The following is a 23,458-nucleotide window of genomic DNA, read 5'->3' as shown; positions in this document are numbered from 1 at the left end:
GATTAATATTTCATCGTGTGGTGAGTACCCGAAGCGCAACGTGTATTTTGGCGCCGTGAGATGTGTGTTTTGGTGGATTTTCAACAGCTGTACCATTAGCCTCCATTCTATGGCGATACTAACTAACTTCACGACTGTAGCTCACTGTGAACTGAGCGGACAGTGCCGGTAAGGCATGGTGTATCTTGGTTATGTGATGGGGCGATGTGGCAAATGAGCTAAACTTCCCAAAAAAGTGGAGTATCCCTTTAAAATGTGGTTAAGTAGTTTCATGCAAATTAACATTTACAACATGTTTGCGTGCCAAAGTGTACACACACTCTCTCACTCACTCTCTCTCTTTCTCACACACACACACACACACACACACACACGCGCGCACGCTTCATTGAGCCTCATGTTAACTCGGGGACCTCCACTCCCATCATTAAAGATGACCCACCTAGAAGCAGATGGTAGAGATGCGTGTGTGTACAGTATGTTGATGTTTATTCTGTGGTTCACTGAAGGCATCGTCACAGATTGAAATCTCTTTGGGTTTTGAGAACCAGTGGGCTGAGCTGGAGCGGGCTTCCCCCCTATTAAGACAAATGTACGGCACATTTAATCTGATTACAGTGTGACCCATCCGCCTGTGCGCTCGCTGGCATGCGACTAGGGCCATATGATTTCCTCAAAACAGGGAAAAACAGACGCAATCATGGAATTTGGTCATAAAAATGGAATCAACTGTAAAACATGGAGTATTGCAGAATTTTCCATAATTTGGCTGAAATTGATAAAAGTTAGGCCTAATTATCAAAATAAGAAGGAGATCTAATGATTGTAGTAACCTAAATGATTTCATAATTGTAAAATAGACCTAGAGAAATGATTCAGTTTTGGATTGGGGTGTTTTGAGAGGGGGGTCGTCGGCCTTGCGTGGGACCCTTACTGCACCTCACAACTTAGTTTTCACCTTGAGAAACATGTCGAAGAGGCCGTCTGAGAGAGCCAAGTCATCAAAAAAAGAAAAAAAAGATTGTTCCTAACCCCTAAATTAATATTAAAATGGAAAAAACTGAATTCTGGAAAAAATCAAATGGAATTTGGAAAAAAATAAACTATGGCTCTTTCCTTACCGTCCCAAAGACTGGAAGAGCATCGGCCCTGGTCTGACTTGGCTGCTGTGTAGGGATGCCTTTAAAGGCACCGATTAATAAAGGACACGGGCGTCGGCCCCCGCTCTCATTTGAACAATGGTACTTTTTGCTCCCTGCACGGAAATGCGCGCGCCCCATCTGCCCCCCTGCTGTGTTAATGCTATTTATGACATTGACCTGAATTGTTGACTGCAATCTGGCAAAGTGGTCCGCATTTTTCTCGTGTCTCTGTATTTGCGTGCATGGCTGTGACACGTACGTGCGACCAGCAGCTCTATAGACCGCTCCGTTGGTTGGTCCACAAAAAGTTGGATCGCACATCCGGTCGCAGCTTTAGCGAATTCGCGCTTGTTACTTTGTCAATGTAAATGTTAAAATAAATAAATTGTTTATATCTCGGCTGGCTATGAAAACGACTAAACAGGCTTACAACTTTATCAATTTTACAATGTACTTACACACAATTTTGATGAGTTTGAATGCTTAGGCCGCAGATCTCAGCGAACACAGCGTGTCTGTGCGTGCATGTTTCTCTGTGTATGATTATGACACCTGCCTTTGTGTTTATTGACTATTAGGGATGGGCATCGAATTTCGAATTTTCGAATAATCGTTGTTATTATCAAGGTCGACTTTTATTATTGAAATTCGAAATTCGAAATTCGAAAAAAAAAAAAAAAAAAAAAAATTGAGTGAAATGTTGCATTGTCTCCCCTGATTCTAAGTATAGTCAAATCGCTTGGTTTGAGCAAGTAAAACAATTTTTATAAGCATTTTAAGCAAGGTTTATGGAAAAATGAATGGCGGATGAAATCCCATGAAGAGGGAGAGGGGGTGACTTTGGCACCCCTTTGGCACTCAGACCTGAGCCTACTAAATATTTAATGAACCACTCATGATTGTCAAAACTGTTTTTTATTTTCGAAAATGTCAATGTCATGTAACATGTTCTTTACTTCAGTGGTGCAATGCTTGTTTGAGCTAAAAATCCACAGCAGAAGCTTTTTATATTAATTAATAAAGCCGTAGACTTAGAATCAGGGGAGACAATGCAACATTTCACTCACAAAAAAAAAAAACATTTTTAATTTTTTTTACATTTTTATTTTTATTTTCGAATTTCGAATTAAATTCGAATTTGGCCAGCGAATTTCGAATAGTGTTTTTGCTAGAAATGCCCATCCCTATTGACTATGTGCCTCAGAATGGGCTTTCTGTCCCTGTCTTAGTTTGAAGAGCATCTCATAATGTGATGGTTTGACCACAGGCCGGCTCATGCAATATGCTATGTGTGTTTCTCCCTGCCTGCCTACCCCAGATCGAGGGGACCAAACGTCAGTCGTACTCTGTGACTATCGTGTTATCCTGGTTGCTATAGTTACACGTACCTAGTGTTGTTTTTTTGTCCCTGAACATTTTCAATGATGAAAAGCTTGTTTATATAAGAATATTTTGGCTCAGAGGTCTCGTCCAATCACAGCTCGCAGATGGCGTTGACCAATGCAAACAGACTCGGAGACACTTGACGGCACATGAATGGCAGATGGCTCGCCGCGGGAATGCAAAACGTCTTCTGTGTCTCTTATGTCCCCTCGATGTGTGTGTGTGTGTCCCCTCAGCCACCAGATCAAAGCGCTGCAGTACAGCATCACCGGTGATGTCATGCTGGTGGTTTCTGGCAACGCACAGGCCAAGGTGTTGGACCGCGATGGCTTCAACGTGATGGAGTGTGTGAAGGGAGACCAGTACATTGTGGACATGGCCAACACTAAGGTACGGCAGGAGCATCTCGTAGGCAGGCACTGATACTGAACACAGACTCTCCTCTCCTCTCCTCTCCACAGAGTAGGTGGACCCTGCCAAAGCATAATGGTATCAAGCTGCAGCTATGAGCTAGTCTGTTTTTGTGTATGTGGGGATAATGGTCTGTGTTGTGTGTCCAGCTGGAGGCAGTCAGAGGGGGCAGTCTCATGCTCTTTAGGACTGTCATGGTTCATCCCAAGTCTTTTACTATTCGATTCTACAAGGCAGGATCCTAATACTCCTAATATCCATCTATGCTGCGTTCAAGAAAGCCACTGTGCATCCACAGAAGATACCAATTGCTTCCAACTAGAACAGGGCTTCTCAATCTTTTGTAACTTAAGGCCCACTTCTGATTGTTAAAACAGTTCTGAGGACCACCTTCCCAGATAAATGAGAGAGAGAAAAAAGTCGTCAAAATTATGTATTTTACTTGGGACGTTTTTGATTTATATAAATTCTTGAGCACATTTAGATATAAAAATAAATAAATAACTAGCTTTAATCATGATTTATTTCATTTTATCTTGATTAATCTATTTGGCAATACCACTACCTCTGTGGTCCACTACATGGTGTTCTGAGGCCCACCAGTGGGCCACGGCCCAATGGTTGAGAATAGCTGTAGATCAGTAGTCAATACTTTAATCTTTGATATTGTTTGTATCAATTGTGCATCACACGCACACACACACACACACACGCACACGCACACTAGGGCTGCAACTAACGATCATTTTCATAATCGATTAATCTGTCGATTATTTTCTCGATTAATCTGTCGATTATTTTCTCGATTAATCGATTAGTTGTTTGGTCTATAAAATGTCAGAAAATGGTAGCAAATGATGATCAGTGTTTCCCAAAGTCCAAGATGACGCCCTCAAATGTCTTGTTTTGTCCACAACTCAAAGATAATATCAGTTTACTATCATACAGGAGTAAAGAAACCAGAAAATATTCACATTTAAGAAGCTGGAATCAGAGAATTTAGACCTTTTCTCTTACAGTTGTCCTCAAAACGATTAATTGATTATCAAAATAGTTGTAGATTAATTTTATGTCGATCGACTAATCGATTAATCTTTGCAGCTTTAACGCACACACACACACACACGCGCGCGCTCACACACACACCAGGAAGGCGTATGTTTGTCTTTGTAGCCCTGTTGGCCATTAGGATCCTCTGATGTGGTTCTGTTAGTATGAATCAGTCTGCTTCTCTTTAGTCATTGGCAATTGGTTGTCCTAATCTCTTGAGGAAGAGAAAGCAGATTAGCTTAGCGAGGGTAGCGCTTCCTCCCTCTGGTTTGTTTTGATGCTGTGTCGGCCACAGTATGGAAGCAATTCAGTCATTTACAAACCATTTGAGCTTTAACCTCACCATATATATATGTGTGTATGTTACCATGAACATCAGCAAGCTGGTCATATTATGTCCTTAGTGCGTTTTAGTCCTCACGCAGAAAAAGCTAGATAGTGCCCCCTATATTGCTTTAAGTGTTTGACAGTAGTCGGGCTTCCATCCACCTGTTTTTATGCGAAATTTCAATTTGCGCATAAAAACACGCAGTGGAAACGCTGCCTAATTCACAAAAACCTTCAAATTTCGCAAAAAAGTTTTCACGCTTGAGGGAGGCGGAAAGGTCGGGTGTATCGATAAAAGGAAAATGCGATAAGTGCAGTGGAAACAGATGAAGCAATATTCCGTTGTCTCTCCATTCAAAAACAACACAGTTTGCCTTGATCACTGCAAAACATGACATGCCGTGTAGCCTACACACAATAGGGCTACATACGGTGAATAGGCTACATAGGACAATACCCGCCGTGGTAAACAGAAGAAGACTGGGATGTTAACTTTAAGGCGACTCACTTCTAGAATTGAATGAAATTGTATTCACTTACTATCCGCTCCGTGGATTATAACGTTATGCTTGCCGAGTCGCACCTGATAATCCAGAAATGGCATTATGGTAACTTTGTCTACTTGTAGATCATCAAGAAACTTGAAATGAATAACGTTAGATGTGTTTAACAGAGCTGTATATCGGGTCTAGCAGCTGATCAGCAGCTCAGACAGCCTCAAACACCAGGTGATTGACAGCTCTATAATTCGTAAAATAGCAGTGGATGGAAACACACATTATTTTGCATTTTCTTTTGCCGACTTTCTGAGAATTCGATTAAAAGTTGCGATACATTTGGATGGAAACCCAGATAGTGAGCAGACAAACCCCTCTTCCTGATCCAACATACCAATGTCATTTGGTCAACTCCTGCACGTTTGAGGCTCTCCTTCCTCGAGCAGGCTGTCAGATAGAGGCATGTCATGTCTGAAGCTCTCCGCGCTGCCCTGACCTGCCAGTGCAGGGAGGCCTCTCCCTGGGAAATCCCTCTTTGAAGTGATTTGTTCGGACTAATTCTCCACAGGGCTCTTCTAGCAGAGGAAATGGCTCAAAGTCTCCTCTGCCCCTGAGCTTGCTGTTTGGAGCTATGATGACCCTGAGCCTGCTGCATTGAAGGTTCACTCACTGTCTCCTGTTGCAAAGTAAAGGCTTTTCCTGAAGATGGACAAAGCCCGGAGACGACCGTATTCGAAATCGACATTCTAGGTTCTTCGGTTTGTCCTCATAGAACATTCGAGAACAAATGGAAGAAGCCTATATGGTTTCTTCTCATCGTCAAATGGACCCACGAAGAACTACTTCCAAAAATGATTCTTCAAATGAAAAGGGCAACTTGTAGATAGAACTATTTGTCCTGATTCCCGAAAAGAACCTCTTTAATACGCATTAATTAATATGCATATTAATGCAAAGTGGTGTCCAACCTGCATCATGCTCTTTAAGGAAGCCTTTCAACAAAAAAGGTTCTTCAAACACATATGGTTCTAGGAAGAGCCATGCCTGTCTGAGAAGAACTGTGGATATAGTTTGAAGCTGCAGCTGCAGACCAGGGATCTCTCAGGCGATCCGGTTGTTTTAGAGGTTCTTCGTTCTCCGTTTGCCTTGGCATTCCTCTCTAATGACCAGGGAAAATGAGGTGATTTGCCCTGCTGGTACTTTCCATTTTAAACTAGAAGATCCCTCAGATCTCTGCGTATTCGTGAGTCGGCTCCGGATCCGCTCCAACATTTAATGGGTTCTTCCTCGCCCCATGCTGCACCCTTCAGCAAGGTTTCATGACAATTGGGCTGCTGCTAGTTTTTTCCGTAATCCTGCTGACAAACAGACGGACAAACACAACGGCACTGAAAACAACCTAACATGAAGCAGGAAGACAATCCAGACACTCCTCATTACTGATGACATCATCACTGATGACATCACCACTAGGGGTGTCAAAATTAATCGTATAATCGATGCATCGCGATGCGGATGCGTGAATCGAATCGAATCGTTGACAGATGAATCGTTGAATCGTTTATGTTTAGCTTTCTGTTGACATTCAGATTTTAAAGCACTTTAAAGTAAAAAAGGCACTTGATATTTATCTGACTGCTTGTATTAACTGATGAAAAAGTAGCCATGTGCAGTAATAGCACAGAAAATTGAGGGTTTGATACTTGGAGCTGCAATACTGTTGGAGCTGTATCGAGATGCATCGTGATGCATCGTGGGAATCGAAAAATGTACTCACTATAAGCTGATTCCACTGTAATTTCGTTAGCCTCATAGCATAATTGCCTGTCATATTTTAAGGTTTCAACTGTTGATATATGTGTGTGTTATTTTTCTTTTCCGTTACTGTGTCTGAGCTTGTTTGTTTTTGTTCATATTCATATTGTTAAAATTGAAAATAAAATATAAAAAAGAAAAGAAGGAAAACAATTTTTTTTACATTTTCTTGCGAACTTCCACAAAATATGACAGGGAATTATGCTATGAGGCTAACGCTATGCTACTATACTATGCTACTGTTGCTTTTTATTGATTGATTGTGACTTTGGACTCTTTTCAGGGCCACACTGCCATGCTGAATGGTGGCTGCTGGCATCCCAAGATCAAAGAAGAATTCATGACCTGCTCCAATGATGGGTGAGTTTTTCACACGGGACATTTGACTGCTTTATGTAGGCAGGCTTAATCACTGTCGTCTTCCAATTCACCTTATGTAGCCACGCCCATTTGGCCCGGTTGTGTGGCCGTATCAAAACGTCCGGCTAAAAAATAAAATAAAAAATGGCTGCGCTGCTCCAATATCATCTAACTCTGAATTAACTAATAATTTAGCCAATTGTATGTAACATACCAAATAAAAGCAAACGGCAATGTCTAAGAATGCAACGCCATGTAACTGGCTCGTTAAGTCTCGCATTCCAGGGAATTACGTTAACGTCTGCGGGTCTTATTGACGTTAGTGGCTGGCGCGCAAGTGGGGTAAAACCGCCCATATATCTCATGGGCTGACTCACCAAAAGATGGTGCTGCGGCTCTAAACTACATGTTTGGGGGTTCTAGAGCAGAACACAAGACGTCTGCTCAGACGTGCGTTTACTGCGGTGGTTAAATCCCCGATCGTGTCTGCCTGGGCTGGGCTATCAGCTAAATTCTAACTTTGCTGAATGGATAGAACGGGGGTTTTTACCCCACCCTGACCACGCCCCCAGCCATAACCCAGCGTCTATTGTGGGGGTTCCTAGAGCCTGTATGGGCGTTCCCAGACATGCCGACTGTCTCTATGCGTCTTTTTAGGCACCAGAGCTCAAATCAAATGCACAGTGTAATCCCATATGGGTTAAGTGTGGGAGAAATGACCAAAATGTTTTCCAAACTGCTGTCATGTTGTCCAAGGCAGTGTCCCCCTCCCCAACCGACTTGCCTGTTCCTCGCTCTCATCCCCTCTGTCACCAGCAGGGAGTCCTCTAGACCAGACTATGCCTCTGGGAAGCTTGGCTTCTCCTCCGCACGCTGTGCACATTGACACATAGTACACTTCTATACTGGATCTGGCCCAAAAATGCAGCCTTTTATTTGTATGCAATTTGGTCCAATGCAGCACTCCAGGAGGTGGCGAGACGAGGCATCACATAAAAGTGTGTTTTTTTTTAATCTATTTTAGTTCGCCAAGTCTGAGCAGTTAGTCTGTCTGACTGCTTCTGAAGAAGCCACAATGTTCCTGAATGTGTACAGAAGCTGTAACCCATTGGCCTGTGTGTGTGTGTGTGTGTGTGTGTGTGTGCGTGTGTGCGTGTGTGTGTGTGTGTGTGCATGTGTGCGTGTGTGTGTGTGTGCGTGTGTGTGTGTGTGTGCGCGCGTGTGCGTGTGCGCGTGTGCGTGTGCGTGTGTGTGTGTGTGTACACACATGTGAGCGTTAGTGACTGTGTATATGTGTGACAGCGATGAGCCTAAGTGAGTGTGACAGGCAGTAGGGCAGAAACCCTGCTGGGTGATCATCATTAAGTGGAAACAAGCGCCCGCCTCTGTGGGCAGGAGCCCAGTGTTTACCAGTCTTACTGCTCTCCCAGATGTGCAGGCTGGTTTATTTAGCTCTGATTGACTCTTCCAGATGTGCAGGCTGGTTTATTTAGCTCTGATTGACTCTTCCAGATGTGGAGGCTGGTTTATTTAGCTCTGATTGACTCTTCCAGATGTGGAGGCTGGTTTATTTAGCTCTGATTGACTCTTCCAGATGTGCAGGCTGGTTTATTTAGCTCTGATTGACTCTTCCAGATGTGGAGGCTGGTTTATTTAGCTCTGATTGACTCTGATGTGCAGGCTGGTTTATTTAGCTCTGATTGACTCTGATGTGCAGGCTGGTTTATTTAGCTCTGATTGACTCTTCCAGATGTGCAGGCTGGTTTATTTAGCTCTGATTGACTCTTCCAGATGTGCAGGCTGGTTTATTTAGCTCTGATTGACTCTTCCAGATGTGCCGGCTGGTTTATTTAGCTCTGATTGACTCTTCCAGATGTGCAGGCTGGTTTATTTAGCTCTGATTGACTCTTCCAGATGTGGAGGCTGGTTTATTTAGCTCTGATTGACTCTGATGTGCAGGCTGGTTTATTTAGCTCTGATTGACTCTCCCACATGTGGAGGCTGGTTTATTTAGCTCTGATTGACTCTTCCAGATGTGGAGGCTGGTTTATTTAGCTCTGATTGACTCTTCCAGATGTGAACGCTGGTTTATTTAGCTCTGATTGACTCTTCCAGATGTGTTGGCTGGTTTATTTAGCTCTGATTGACTCTGCCAGATGCTGGTTCATTTAGCTCTGATTGACTCTTCCAGATGTGCAGGCTGGTTTATTTAGCTCTGATTGACTCTTCCAGATGTGGAGGCTGGTTTATTTACCTCTGATTGACTCTCCCAGATGTGGAGGCTGGTTTATTTAGCTCTGATTGACTCTTACATATGTGCAGGCTGGTTTATTTAGCTCTGATTGACTCTCCCAGATGTGGAGGCTGGTTTATTTAGCTCTGATTGACTCTCCCAGATGTGGAGGCTGGTTTATTTAGCTCTGATTGAGGATCTGGATATCCTCCCCTGGCACGTTAGCACTGGGTGTTGCCCGCTGGCCGGCTCACAGGAGCAGCAGAGGAGAGAGGAGCGCACAGGGAGCCATTCACAGACAGAGCAGCTGCATGTGAGGAGGCTCCACAGCAGCAGAGCCCAGCGAGGAGGATGAGAGGAAGGGATGACCTGGTGTGGTTTACAGGTGGAGGAGGTTCTCTCCAAACCCATGTTAAGCAACCGCAGGGAAAAAGGACCAATGCACCATAGGATACTCTTACAGTGCTATATATAATAATTTTGTGATATCCAATGCATTCCAGTATTTTGGAGTATTTTGTGACAGTGTTGTAGTTTTTCCTACTTTCCCACAACTTGCCTCATCTACTTCTACCTGTTGGTCCTACATTTCCATTCCCTACATTTTATTTTACTTTGAATGTTCAGCTGTGGATTATATGTGTATGTGAGGAGAGCGCTAGTGATAGCAGAGCAAGAGTTTTCCCAGTGGAAAAAAGCGAGAGACACCCCATAAGCTGCGTTCACACCGACCTATTCAAGTTTTTCGCTGGCATGGAGTTTACATACAAAGTCAATGCAAACGAGCGATTGAGCGTATATTCGCCCGGGAGAAAAATCGCTGGGCGTCCGAGTGACAGAGACAGAGCGATAGGGAGAAAAATCGCCGGGCGTCCGAGCGACAGAGACAGAGCGATAGGGAGAAAATGTGCTCGTCGCCCGAGATGAAATATCCCAACTCGAGCGAAATTACGCTGGCATCAGTCGCTCGCTGTTCAACGCTGATTGGCTGCCGTGTGAGAGTGAGTCAAGGATCACACTGGCTTGGAACAAACCGCTGGTTTATTGTGTGGCAACAAACCGCATTGACAGCTGATTGACAGGCTGACAGCTGACATGAAGTGAAGTCTGTACTACCGGTATAGAGCTCACGTTAGGAGCACGCTGATAGGCTTAGCTTGTAAACTACTACGGTGGCTCGTAGTGGACAAACATCATGACATTGCGTAACGTTATAGCCCCCAGATGTCCGTCAATTATTGTGCCTGTTGACGAGCGATTTAAACAGAGCGACAGAGCGATTCCAAAGGGTTGAATCGAGCAACAGAGAGAAAAATAAATATCTCGGTGTGAACACAGCTTTACTCAATTGTGCCTGCATTACATTCTGGTCTATTTGGACCTGTGTCAGTGGAGAAGTTGCTGTCTGTCTTTGTCTCCTCTGCATTGAACGTGTTGTGTGATTATTCTATGTTGCTGTGTAAAGTGGTTAGTGTAGAAAGAAGCCCTTGTTCTTTGCAAAACCTGACGTTTACTGTCCATACTTTAGATCGCTGCTTACAATCTCCATGGTAGCTGCGCTGGAAAAAATATCTCTTGGTCGTCTACATTCGGGCCAGTTATCTGTGGGAAAAATATACCACCAAAGAAGAAATCTGGCCAGGAATGCTATTGGCAACAGCTGTTTTTTAACAGTGTTAAAGTGGAGTGACCCCCCCCCCCCCCCCCTCTCTTTAATGTAGTGAGAAAGTGCAGTGGTGAGTGCAGGCGTGGCAGCCTGGATAAAAGCATAATGCACTCCCATTCACTTCCTCTTCCTCCAGCTTGACAGAAGTGGATTTTGATGTTTGGATACTTTGCCCCCGTGAGATGGGAATAAAAAAGTAATATTTACCTTTGGAGGCCAACATTTTTATGTACCCGTTCTATTGGAAAACAGATGGCCCTAGAGTGCAATATCAGAGAAAGAAACCGGAAAAAAAAAGTATTTTTGACTTGAGTTATTTATTTTATACCACAACATATTGGAGAAATGTCAACCCGGATTGACAGCACTGCACAGCACAGACCGTATTAATAATCAATGATCTCATACTAGCGGTAGAAGCAGCCGATTGTGAAATACAAATTCTTTTAGAATTTTAGAAATTATTTTTACTGCAACTCTATAGACCTTCGATTCGATTCGATTGACATCACTCACATACGGGCACGCCCACCGCCACCACCTGATGTACACCCTCACCACCACCACCTGATGTACAGCGTTTCATCCTCTTCAGAATCCATTCTTTGAACCAGTGCAGAACCTGTTGTGGTGTAGCACAACATTCTGGGCCCTGTACATAAATAAGTAGTTTCTTTGGGCCCCCTTCCTCTCTTGATCCATGTCTCTCACGCGTCCTTTGGAATTTGAGGGCCCTCCCCACCACATTAGGGGCCCTGCGTAGTCAAGACCTACTTTCCCCTCCCCTCCCTACGCCCCTGCCTGCACTGGACTATGCAGTGCCATGTGGTGGAAATGAGCCAATTAGTGTGCTTCTTAACAATAGACCAATATAGTGGGTCAATAGTACCACCGGGTGCCTCGTTCTGCTCTTACATCAGACCAACACCCAGGTTACGCTGTCTTCTTCACAGAGTCTTTGTGGTTTTGATTTGAATGGGTTTATTAAGCATGATCACTAGACCGCCCAGCTCCTTAATGAAGATCCTCTCTGGAATCTCCATTCACACCAGCCGCCTCCTCCTCCCGGCTCCTTCAATGTTGTCGCGAACGCCGTCTTTTTCTTCCATGAGGGGGAAGTGGACCCCGAACAGGAAGTGGTGACAATGCAGCAGCAGGGGGGGGGGGGGGGCTCAATGGGAGAGGCTTCCACGGGGAGTCTTGCAGTTCTGCTCGGACTGAGGAGGACCTGTCAACATGCTGTTTTGAGTGGGACTGAGGAGGACCTGTCAACATGCTGTTTTGAGTGGGACTGGGGAGGACCTGTCAACATGCTGTTTTGAGTGGGACTGAGGAGGACCTGTCAACATGCTGTTTTGAGTGGGACTGGGGAGGACCTGTCAACATGCTGTTTTGAGTCGGACTGGGGAGGACCTGTCAACATGCTGTTTTGAGTCGGACTGGGGAGGACCTGTCAACATGCTGTTTTGAGTCGGACTGGGGAGGACCTGTCAACATGCTGTTTGAGTGGGACTGGGGAGGACCTGTCAACATGCTGTTTTGAGTGGGATTGGGGAGGACCTGTCAACATGCTGTTTTGAGTGGGACTGGCGAGGACCTGTCAACATGCTGTTTTGAGTCGGACTGGGGAGGACCTGTCAACATGCTGTTTTGAGTGGGACTGGGGAGGACCTGTCAACATGCTGTTTTGAGTGGGACTGGGGAGGACCTGTCAACATGCTGTTTTGAGTCGGACTGGGGAGGACCTGTCAACATACTGTTTTGAGTCGGACTGGGGAGGACCTGTCAACATGCTGTTTGAGAGTCAGTGTGTGGTTGGACTTGCGGAGGACCTGTCAACATTCTGCTTGAGAGTCAGTGTGTGGTTGGACTGCGGACGACCTGTCAACATGCTGCTTGAGAGTCAGCGTGTGGTTGGACCTGGGAGGACCTGTCAACATGCTGCTTGAGAGTCAGTGTGTGGTTGGACTGCAGAGGACCTGTCAACATGCTGGTTTGAGAGTCAGCGTGTGGTTGGACTGCAGAGGACCTGTCAACATGCTGTTTGAGAGTTAGCGTGTGGTTGGACTGCAGAGGACCTGTCAACATGCTGGTTTGAGAGTCAGCGTGTGGTTGTGAAACGGCAAAATTACAAAATTGCAGCAACATTCATTCACGTTGGATCCAAAGGGGCCAAATGTGTGCTAATCGCAGATCCACTTCAACTAATTCTTTGCTGAAAGAGCGAACACCTGTTTGACAGCACAGATGTATTCCACAGAAAGTGCAGGAATGTGCTGGGCTTATGCCTGATGGGAGTGCTCCCTGCCAACATTCAACTAGGACACAACTAAAAAAAGACTTAACAGTCGTGTACTTAAAACCATTTCTAATGAAGGAAACGCTGATCGTTGGAGGCTCAGCAAGTCATCAATTAAAGAAACGTTTGAGTTATTAACTAGGAAAATAATATAGACTTTCAATTAGGGATGTCAGTTTTCGGTTAATTTGACTTTCGATTAAGCGACACCCTTAACCGGTTAATAACCGTTTTTTTAAAGATGTGAAATAAGACAGCTGGCACGTGCCTTTCATTCCAGCGCTCCATCGGGTTTCAGACTGCATATGCCACCATTATTTTAGTGTGCGAGTCCGGTACTGCAGTGCTTCCCCCCACACTACCAAATCCGCTTGAATTTGACATTAGTCTTATGTATTATGGCTTATGTCATAGACATTGTCTATTGTCTAAATAGACTTGTATAGTATTAGGGGTGTCAAAAATAATCGATTATAAGATGCATCGCGATGCGGACGTGCACGATTCTGCATCGATTCACAAATATCAAAAATCGATTATAAAAAAAAAAAAAAAAAAAATGAATAATCAAATAAAATAGAATGGAAGTACATGCAGTTGTTTATTGTAATTATGGATCAGAATACAATGCAATTCCAAATGCACTTTTATTTTAAAAGTAGCCACACAGTGAGAAAAAAGAAAGTGAGAAAAAATAAATCATGTATTGCGGAAAAAAGTGATGCATCGATTTAAGATGCATCGAGATGCATCGAGATGCATCGATAATCGTAGTCGAATCGAATCGTAGCCCTCTGAATCGTAATGGAATCGAATCGTGAGGCCAGTGAAGATTCACAGCCCTAATATGTAGTAGTATATGTAATATGGAGCTGTTAGGAATTTAAATAACAAGTTTTAATGGTAAGTAATTGTACCTGTGTACTGCAAAGAGTTTAACAGACAGTACATCTTCAAAAAGGTGATACGGGCAAGAACAATACCGCAACGCATTTCAACCGTTGGGTTTTCGTCAGGCTGAAAACCCAACGGTTGAAACGCGTTTGTTTTGTTAAACTCTTTGCAGTACACAGGTACAATTACTTCCCATTACATCTTGTTATTTAAATTCCTTCCTAACAGCTCCTTCTTTCCATTTTTGATATTCTACTGTGCCTGCTGAGCTGTTTTGGTCCACACATTGTGTGTTTTTCCTATGTATATTGTCTAAATGAACACCATACTGCATTTAAGCATTGCATTTTTGAAAGTAGCGATTGAGACGCTAAACTCATTAGGAAAGTGTTTCCTGAGGTAATAATTCAAGTGAGAAGTCGGGTCAGTTTCCCATTCACTTCTATACAATCTGGCTTCTTTCAGCCATAGACTGTATAAACGGGTGAGCTACTGTATATAAGAATTCACCCCCCGTACACTTATGAACAGTGAAATTAGTTATTATAGTATAGATACCAAAACGTAAAGTCGCATTGTATCCTCTGTAGTGTTTTGGTATGAAACTCCCTTTTGGAGCCAGCCCTCAAGTGACCATTCAAGGAACTACAATTTCTACAATTGGTTTTTCAGGCCCGGCGGAAAACCGAAGGTTGCCTCTTGGATGCCCCCAGAGGAGCAATCAAAAGTGTCTATTCTGCTTTTCATGGTGCTGAAATGTCAGTCTGCGTGGCTAGGGCACATGCCAACTGAAATGGGCCTACATGTAGTTTCTGTTGACCCTGTATTAAAAAAGAAAAGTAAGGGGGAATTCTTAAGACACACACACACACACACACACACACACACACAGTTTGAGGAATGTTTTCCAGGAGGTTTGAATGCCAGGGATTCCCTCCATGCTGGCCTGGTGTCAGGAGGAGCGCAGCTGGATGTGTAGCTGTGTGCGAGGAGACCCAGAGGACGGCGCGGAAGTGCCTTTAACTGCTGAAGGATAATTCGTCTTTATCGTGGATTGAACTCAAACACATGGGCCGTTACACATGATATGATACATGTGACACATTGAGGAATCATCGTTGGGGGAGAGAGAGCATCCACAGAGATGGAAAAAAGTCATTCTAAGCAGTGTAGTAACGGTCTGCTGCGGAGATAAATCCCGCTAATGGATGTGGCTGTTATGCACCGGAGTAGTAAGCACGTGTTTCTCAAAGTGTTTTGTGTTTCTCTGCTGTTTAAATCAGCACTGGACTTCTCTTAGGCCGCATTTAAAGGCCATGTTCAGACTAGGAGGCCAAATCTGATTTGTGAACTTTAGTGACCTATTAATGACTTTATCCAGATTGGTTTTATGAGTCTGGATGCTCCAAGTCTGATTTGTGTCACTTGTCCCAAACCACATTATGGAGGTAGTTTCCAATCTGCTTTCGACTGATGTGCCTTCAGTGGGGACGCGCAGATCCACCAAATCTGATTTGAACGTCACTCGCAACTCGTCATCGGATGCTTCTGTGCAGGAAAACCACGTCACCAACGTACGTATTTACTGACGCCCACGTCGTTACCATAGTAACCTATGCAGATAGGCTGTTTAGGTCTGGACACACGGATCCGACTTGAGAATCAGATTTGTGGCAGTGCGGACACACTCCCAAATCAGATTTGGGAAACCAATCAAGATAATGATGATGAATGACTTTATCAGCAAATCAGATTTGCCTGTAATGGGAACACGGCCTTATGGTGCGGTCCAGGACACCAACCCCAAAGCGTCAGTATTTGACTACTTGGGGATGAGAACCATGTTGACTCAATCCTCTTTGTGAAGCTCAGCGTTTACTTTATTGTCCCACTAGGGGGAGTTAGTTTTGCAGCAGGGTTTACAAGGAATACAACAAAAACACAATACAACAACATTCACAACAATAAAAAACAACAACACAGAGCCAGAGCAGGGAACGATATTTCAAACCGATTCCACAACAAATATAAGAAAATAATGCAAAGTGCAATGTAAAAAAATTGCAAATGTGCATATCGTATATGTGCAAAAGGAGTACAGCGGAGAGCTAATTGCTATTAACTCATTCTCTGCCAGGGTCATTTCGGTCTGTGTGCTCCCAGTGCCAGGATTTTGAGCATAATTCCTGATCTTCCAGGACCCACAGAATATTCTGTGCTAGGAATAAAATTACACAACATATCTCACAATAAAGCAGAGACTCTCTTCTTACCCCTTGTAAAAAACTGAAACTCTACCATGTTTCCTTGTTTAGTTACAAGCAGTGGAAGTTAGCTTGTTTTCACTAAAAATGCCCTCTTTGGAACAGAAATAGGAGAAAAAGAGGTTTTTAGTGAAGGACACCGTTTCAAGCAGAACTCTCTTTTGAGCCTTTTATTTTTTGCCTCAGTGACACATCAGACACATTATACAGTATTTGTTTTCCCAAATAAAAAATAAAAAATAAGAGAATGTATTTGAGGGAGCTGTGTCGGTCCATCCCGCCCAGTGAGCGGCTACAGAGAGAGAGAGAGAGAGAGTCTGGCCCCTGGGGTTTCTTGACAGATGAGGCTTGGCCGCAGTATTTATCAAAGTATGATAAATATGTGCACAAAATCAAATAAATAATTTACTTTTACAGTTGCCATGTGGATTTTTAGCTTAGCTTGATAAAAGCCTAAACAAATGGAACGAACCCTTATGTGGTCACACTCACACACTCTCTCTCTCTCTCTCTCACACACACACACACACACACACAGGAATAACGAGTGCTGTAACGTTACCTGCTGTCACGTTACCTCTCATAACTAACGTTAGCACAGAAGATCACACAATAGCTACGTTAGTGCTGTAAACTTTGAAATGTTTATGTGACACATGTTTCGCCTTAGTTGCTGGGGACGGGTGTGTGACGCGGTTTGACGCGTTTGACGTATCCATGTGATTCCCCCTCCCTTGAGTGTGACAGAGCTCTCCCTTGAGAGGGAGAGCTGGCAAGAGGAAACGTGAAGCGAGTCATGCCGGCGGCATAAGTTATAAACAATGCGTGACAATTATACTCGAATGTTGTGTGTGTGATCATTTCATCTCAAACGCGATACAAAAAATAGGCTACTTTTTACCATCGTCATCGCTCTCTCCAAGTGGCACCCATTTCTCCTCCTCCGATTCATCTGTGTCAGACGGATCAGAACGCTGTGAAGGGGAGCCTTCGTCGCCATGGCGCTCCGTCGTGGAGCAACAACAAAAACGCTGGCGTCTTCCTCGCCATCGTCGCCATCCGAGAACTATGGGTCGGACTGTTTCGACCACAGGCTCCACCCATAAATACTAAACTAGCGGGTTCCTTTTATCAGTTTGACTTGAAACAATGTCACAGGCTGGGAAAGTGTCTGATGTAATGTAAACAGCCAAAACATGAAAGTACGTCCGAGTACGTCTTTGGCACAGAACGCCATTGTTAAAAGTACGTCCGGGTACGTCTTTGGCAGAGAATGAGTTAAACATGTTGATGGCGCTAGGGATGAAGGAGACGTGATATATCTTGGTCCGCCTATAGCGGGCGCTCTGCAACGCCGACCAGAAGGTAAAAAAGGTTGTAGATTTCTCTCTCCTGATTGGATAAAGAGGGATGGGATACCACAACAGTTCCTCTTCTGTTCACCGCAAAGCAGAGCGAGTGGGGGACCCATGTTACTGACCAAACCGTCTCACCACTTATTTTAACAAAATTGTATCACTCGCACTCAGAGCAGCTGTAATGTATGTTTTTAGAGAGGAAAGGGCAGGACTATTGGGCTACTAAAGCTTAATTTATACTTATTATAAAGTGTCGCTCAGCACATGGTCGCAGACGAAAAAGAAAGTGTCGCTCGTGGTGTTGCATTTATACTTCAGAAGACGTTCGCCTCGGTTCAACGGTCACGTGACACTCGAACGCTATAAGCAGCTGCAGAGGGAACGAAATGCACAGTGAAACCACCTCGGAGGCAAGATGTAACGTACTTGGCTGCAGCCGCATATAAACGACACACAACCACACAACTCACCTCCTCTCTCTCTGGGAAATTGGTCACGACGCTCTTTGTGATTTTCACGAAGTCATACATCAAGGACAGGCTGATAAAAATAGCGGGGTCACGTTCATTCATTTAAATCGAGCGAAAACTAGCGGGTGGACCCCAACCAAAACAAGGAAGCGCGTGCCGTCCATATAGCCAATCAGACTTGCGCGATACTATGCCGTAGTCAGCGACACTAGACATTTCACCAGGTAGCAGACAGCAGACACTGCTGCTCGCCGACACTTGAAAGTGTCGACTCAAGTCCTCATTTCTGTCGGCGACCATTTCAAAAGTGTCAGCAGCAGTGTGTTCTCTATAGATATAGATCACACACTTAGCAATATAGAGCTGCAGAGTGAGGACAGACAACACAAAGGATGGGTGAGCATGTTGAGAGCATGTTGAGGTGCTTCACACAGTTTGACACATCAGGTTCACCCACAGTCCAGTGCCTCTCTCACTGTTACCTTCCTTACAATGCAAGCGTTCCATGTCCTGCCCAGGAACGCACATACCATACCTTCAAGTTACATCTGCAGTCGTGGCTGAAGTTTGGAGTCAGACATTAACAAACTTGTCGTGCTTCACTGTGGCCTATTCCTTCTGGGACGTCCCGACTGAGATAGCATCTTATCAAGCCATCGGTTGCTTGATTAGATTTGAAGAGCTGCTGTGACTTCATTTACTCAGTCCCCACCTGCCCTTCCTGCAGAGATGGGGACTTGAGACTTGGACTTTAGTCGCACTTGAGTCACACACACAGTGACTTGAGACTCGTCCTCAAAGACTTGTGACTTGACTTGGACTTGAAGGTTTGGGACTTGTGAACAATCTTTATTTTTCTTTATTTTATTTTTTATTTCCTTCATTAACATGAAGGAAATGTCTACTAATGTCATCTCTAATCATTGCTGCTACTGTATTCTAATAGATAAGGAGTGAGGATGATAATACAGTACATGCTTTGAATTCCTTAGTTTTAGCTATGCAGTGTTCTAAGCAGACCAGATAGCATGCAGCAGATGATAGAACACTCATCCATAGGGACTTGAGACTTGACTTGGACTTGTGACCAAAGACTTGAGACTTGACTTGGACTTGTGACCAAAGACTTGAGACTTGACTTGGACTTGCCCCTCAAAGACTTGAGACTTGACTTGGACTTGCCCTTCAAAGACTTGAGACTTGACTTGGACTTGCCCCTCAAAGACTTGAGACTTGACTTGGACTTGCCCCTCAAAGACTTGAGACTTGACTTGGACTTGCCCCTCAAAGACTTGAGACTTGACTTGGACTTGCCCCTCAAAGACTTGAGACTTGACTTGGACATGCCAACAAATGACCTGTGAGCATCTCTGCCTTCCTGTACTTAAGCCTGTTTGATTTGGTGATCTTCCAGTTCTACTTATACCTTATATACTCATCAATGATCGAATCATCATTTAATCAAAAGGGGTTTTAAATGAATTCATTTGAATTTGGGGGTGGACACACAGCGTGGGACCACACGACGTGGACTGTTTGCTTGAGTCCTTACTTACCCAGAGAGCACATCTCAGCTCCGACCACAATGATTTCATAATGGGACTTTCTTTTGCATGCTTCAGTGTCAATGTGTGTCTCCTCCTCATATCCCTGTTGTTACTTTCCCTTCTTGATCTTCTTCAGCTGTGATGGAACACGGAGCAATTTGCATCGTCCTCATCCTCTCCTCATCCGCCTTGCTCATAACGGAGCCCCAGTTAGTCAGTCAACCAGTCAACCAGCGAACAGGCAACGCATAAAAGTCTTGGACATACTCCAGCAAGGCAGCGCGAGGCGGAGCTCCGCAGACTGCGCGCGCGCACCCCACGCTGGCACGGAGGCTTTCATGCTCCGAGCGCTTCTCAGAGAGCACCGCTGTTTACATAGTACAGTGAACGGCCCATGAAAAGTCAATGGAACGCCATTATAAGTCAATGAAATGCCATTATATGTTCAGTAGGGATGTCCGATATTATCGGCCGATATTAGCATAAAAAATTCATATCGGAAAATATCGGTATTGGTTTTCATGCCGATATATATATTTTTTTTTTATATATATATATATATATACCGGTATATACGGGGGGAGTCTCACTGAGAGCAATGCTCTCTTTTTCAGGAGCGCCCTGTTCACATTCACACACACATTCACACCTGGAAGCTGACCAGTACAACCACAGTCTGATCTGCTGGCCACTGATCAGCTCCACTGGAGCGGTTGGGGATAAGGGCCTTGCTCAAGGGCAACTCAGTGGTGGTAATGAGGGAGGGGCAAGCGCTGCTGATAATAACACTTACAACTTTAACACAACATGCATGTTATATATTAAACTCTTCAGCTACTTCTGCTCTCACAAAACAAAAGTAGGAATGGAGTTAATTTCACAACAGGATATATGTAATGTAACTTGTTACCTGAAATTTTGGTGAAAAAAAAGCCTGCTTATATCGGTATATCGGTTGATATCGGTATCGGAAATTAAGAGTTGGACATTATCGGAGCTCTCTCTCTACCATGTAGCTCTGAACCATAGTTGGGAAGCCTCTGGTGTTACAGTTGTGCTAGCCTATTTTAGCTTAGCCTGGCTCACAGCTGCTAACAAGCTATTTACAAAAATTCTGGACCAACTCTGCAGTGGTGAACTGCCACTTTATTTCGGTCACTTTTAACATCACTTTTCCCGCTAACTCTGGTAACTTTACTCACCTAGCATCCCGCAACTCACACTGGCTGTGGCTAAAAACACACTTCCTACTATGTCACCTGCGCAGGTTACCCACAGGGGCCACCTTCTTAACGGGGCGAGGCTTGATAGAGTGATTCAAGTTATTTGGTGAAAATGTCAGTTTTTCTCCAATATCGTGCAGCCCTACCTTATACAATAAATATTTCATATTCTCCCTTGTTCCTTATCTCCTCATCAGGGAAGGCGATCCCAGCGGGGCCCCCCACCCCCCCCCCCCACCAGCAGGCCTCTAACCTGGTGGACAGATAGAAATCTGTGTGAGAGAGGGAAGGGGGCCCCGCGCGGTGGAAGCGTCACTCCTCACGGCTGGACTCCCTCGTAAAGTGCACATGCATGACTGAGGCTGTATAGTCTCTGCTTTTATCACGTTCAGCCCCTCTGTTCTGAAGCCTTTGTGCAGGAGAAGGGCAGCGCTGATTGAAGGGAAAACAGGCTTACATAGGAAGGGGCGGAGCTGCTCGGATCGCCCCCCCCCCCCCCACAAATGTTTTGCTTTTTCTTCGTGGCGGCGTATGAATATTTTGTCACCTCGTTAGGTTGAATTGTGTTGCAAAAGTACAGTGACAACCGCCTCCTCGAAACGAGTAACGCTCGCAGCCAATGAGAGATACCGTTTCTTAATCAGAATTAAATCCGGGGAGCTGGATTTCGATTAGGTTTCTTATAAGTGGTGCTCGACAACATCTTAATTTCTCCAGATATTCTTATCTAACTCGGCGAGGCGGGTGTTTTTACCTCTTTTAATCGGGCATTTCAGAGCTCCGCACATCAGAGGCCCGCAGCTGCCTCGTCCCTCTGCCCTGTTCCGTGTCTCCTCCCTGACAGGTGAGGGTGTGCAGTCGCTGCCCTGGCTCTGTCCACGGTTGGCTCAACATAGACCCTTCTCACGGGGGCCATTTTGTGACGAAAAGGCGGGGTAAACACAGGTGCAAGCAAAACACTAATGAGGGTTTCAAACGTCCATGATTGGAATTTGGAAACCCTCATTAGTGTTTTGCTCGCACCTGTGTTTATTGATTCTGCCTTTTTGACACAAAATGGCCCCCGTGAAAAAGGTATATTGGTGGCTCCAACCTCTCTCCCCCCTGTCAGCCAGTAGTGCCATGTTCTCTCTCCTCTCTCTCCCCCCTGTCAGTCAGCAGTGCCATGTTCTCTCTGCTCTCTCTCCCCCTGTCAGCCAGCAGTGCCATGTTCTCTCTCCTCTCTCTCCCCCCTGTCAGCCAGTAGTGCCATGTTCTCTCTGCTCTCTCTCCCCCCTGTCAGCCAGCAGTGCCATGTTCTCTCTGCTCTCTCTCCCCCCTGTCAGCCAGCAGTGCCATGTTCTCTCTCCTCTCTCCCCCCTGTCAGCCAGCAGTGCCATGTTCTCTCTCCTCTCTCTCTCCCCCCTGTCAGCCAGCAGTGCCATGTTCTCTCTCCTCTCTCTCCCCCCTGTCAGCCAGCAGTGCCATGTTCTCTCTGCTCTCTCTCCCCCCTGTCAGCCAGCAGTGCCATGTTCTCTCTCCTCTCTCTCCCCCCCTGTCAGCCAGTAGTGCCATGTTCTCTCTCCTCTCTCTCCCCCCTGTCAGCCAGCAGTGCCATGTTCTCTCTGCTCTCTCTCCCCCCTGTCAGCCAGCAGTGCCATGTTCTCTCTCCTCTCTCTCCCCCTCCTGTCAGCCAGCAGTGCCATGTTTTGGAAAGAGCGCTTAGGATAAATGGCATTCCAGGTTTTGTGCGCTGTGTGAAAGGTTATGTTGTCTTTATTGGCCTGACAGACGCCTACAGTTTTCTGTAAACAGAATGGAGATGTCTGTGTGAGGCAGCAGGTGGAATCATTTGTCATCGGGCACACGGCTATCACACACACACTCTCTCTCTCTCTCTCACACACACACACACACACACACACACACACAACTGTGCTTACATTCATTATATATATATATATATATATATATATATATATATATATATATATATATATATATATTACATACATACATATTACATACATACATAATACATACATACATACATACATATACATACATACATACATACATACATACATACATACATACATACATGTATATATATATATATATATATATATATATATATATATATATTGAATGTAAGCACAGTTGTGAGTATGGTGTGGTGTGTGTGTGTGTGTTTCAACGCGATAGCATCTTCATCAGAGTATATCGAGTATAGAGAATATCATGTAAAAGTTAGTTTTTTCCATAATTCCTTTCAAAAAGTGAAAACTTTCATAGATTATTGATTCATTACACACACACACAGTGAAATATTTCTAGCCTTTATTTGTTTCATTTTTCATCATTTTGGCCTACAGCTCCAGAAACCCCCCAAAACAGTATTTCAAGAAATTAGAATAGTGTGAAGAAAATCAGCAGTTGCTTGCTTCTCAGTTATGACTGACTCCAGCCTCAGTCCACTCCCTCTGAATCCCCGGCAAATTTTTTGAATCGTCTTTGCTCGACAATCCGCTGAAGCCCAC

General features: G+C 44.6%; 1 protein-coding gene across 1 annotated transcript in view; it reads left to right on the top strand.

Annotated features, from left to right (window-relative positions):
- The window catches only part of wdr70 (WD repeat domain 70), a 74,923-nt gene that overhangs the window by 5,369 nt on the left and 46,096 nt on the right, over window positions 1-23,458 (top strand). The window contains exons 8-9 of the mRNA XM_083657780.1: window positions 2,762-2,915; window positions 6,909-6,985. Coding sequence (XP_083513906.1) covers window positions 2,762-2,915; window positions 6,909-6,985 — 231 coding nt within the window. The remainder of the gene's footprint in view (window positions 1-2,761; window positions 2,916-6,908; window positions 6,986-23,458) is intronic.

This window comes from Poromitra crassiceps, assembly GCF_964638095.1.
Source record: "Poromitra crassiceps genome assembly, chromosome: 21".
NCBI lineage: Eukaryota > Metazoa > Chordata > Actinopteri > Beryciformes > Melamphaidae > Poromitra > Poromitra crassiceps.
Note: the sequence above shows the minus strand (reverse complement) of the source record. Positions and strands in the feature narration are given on the sequence as shown.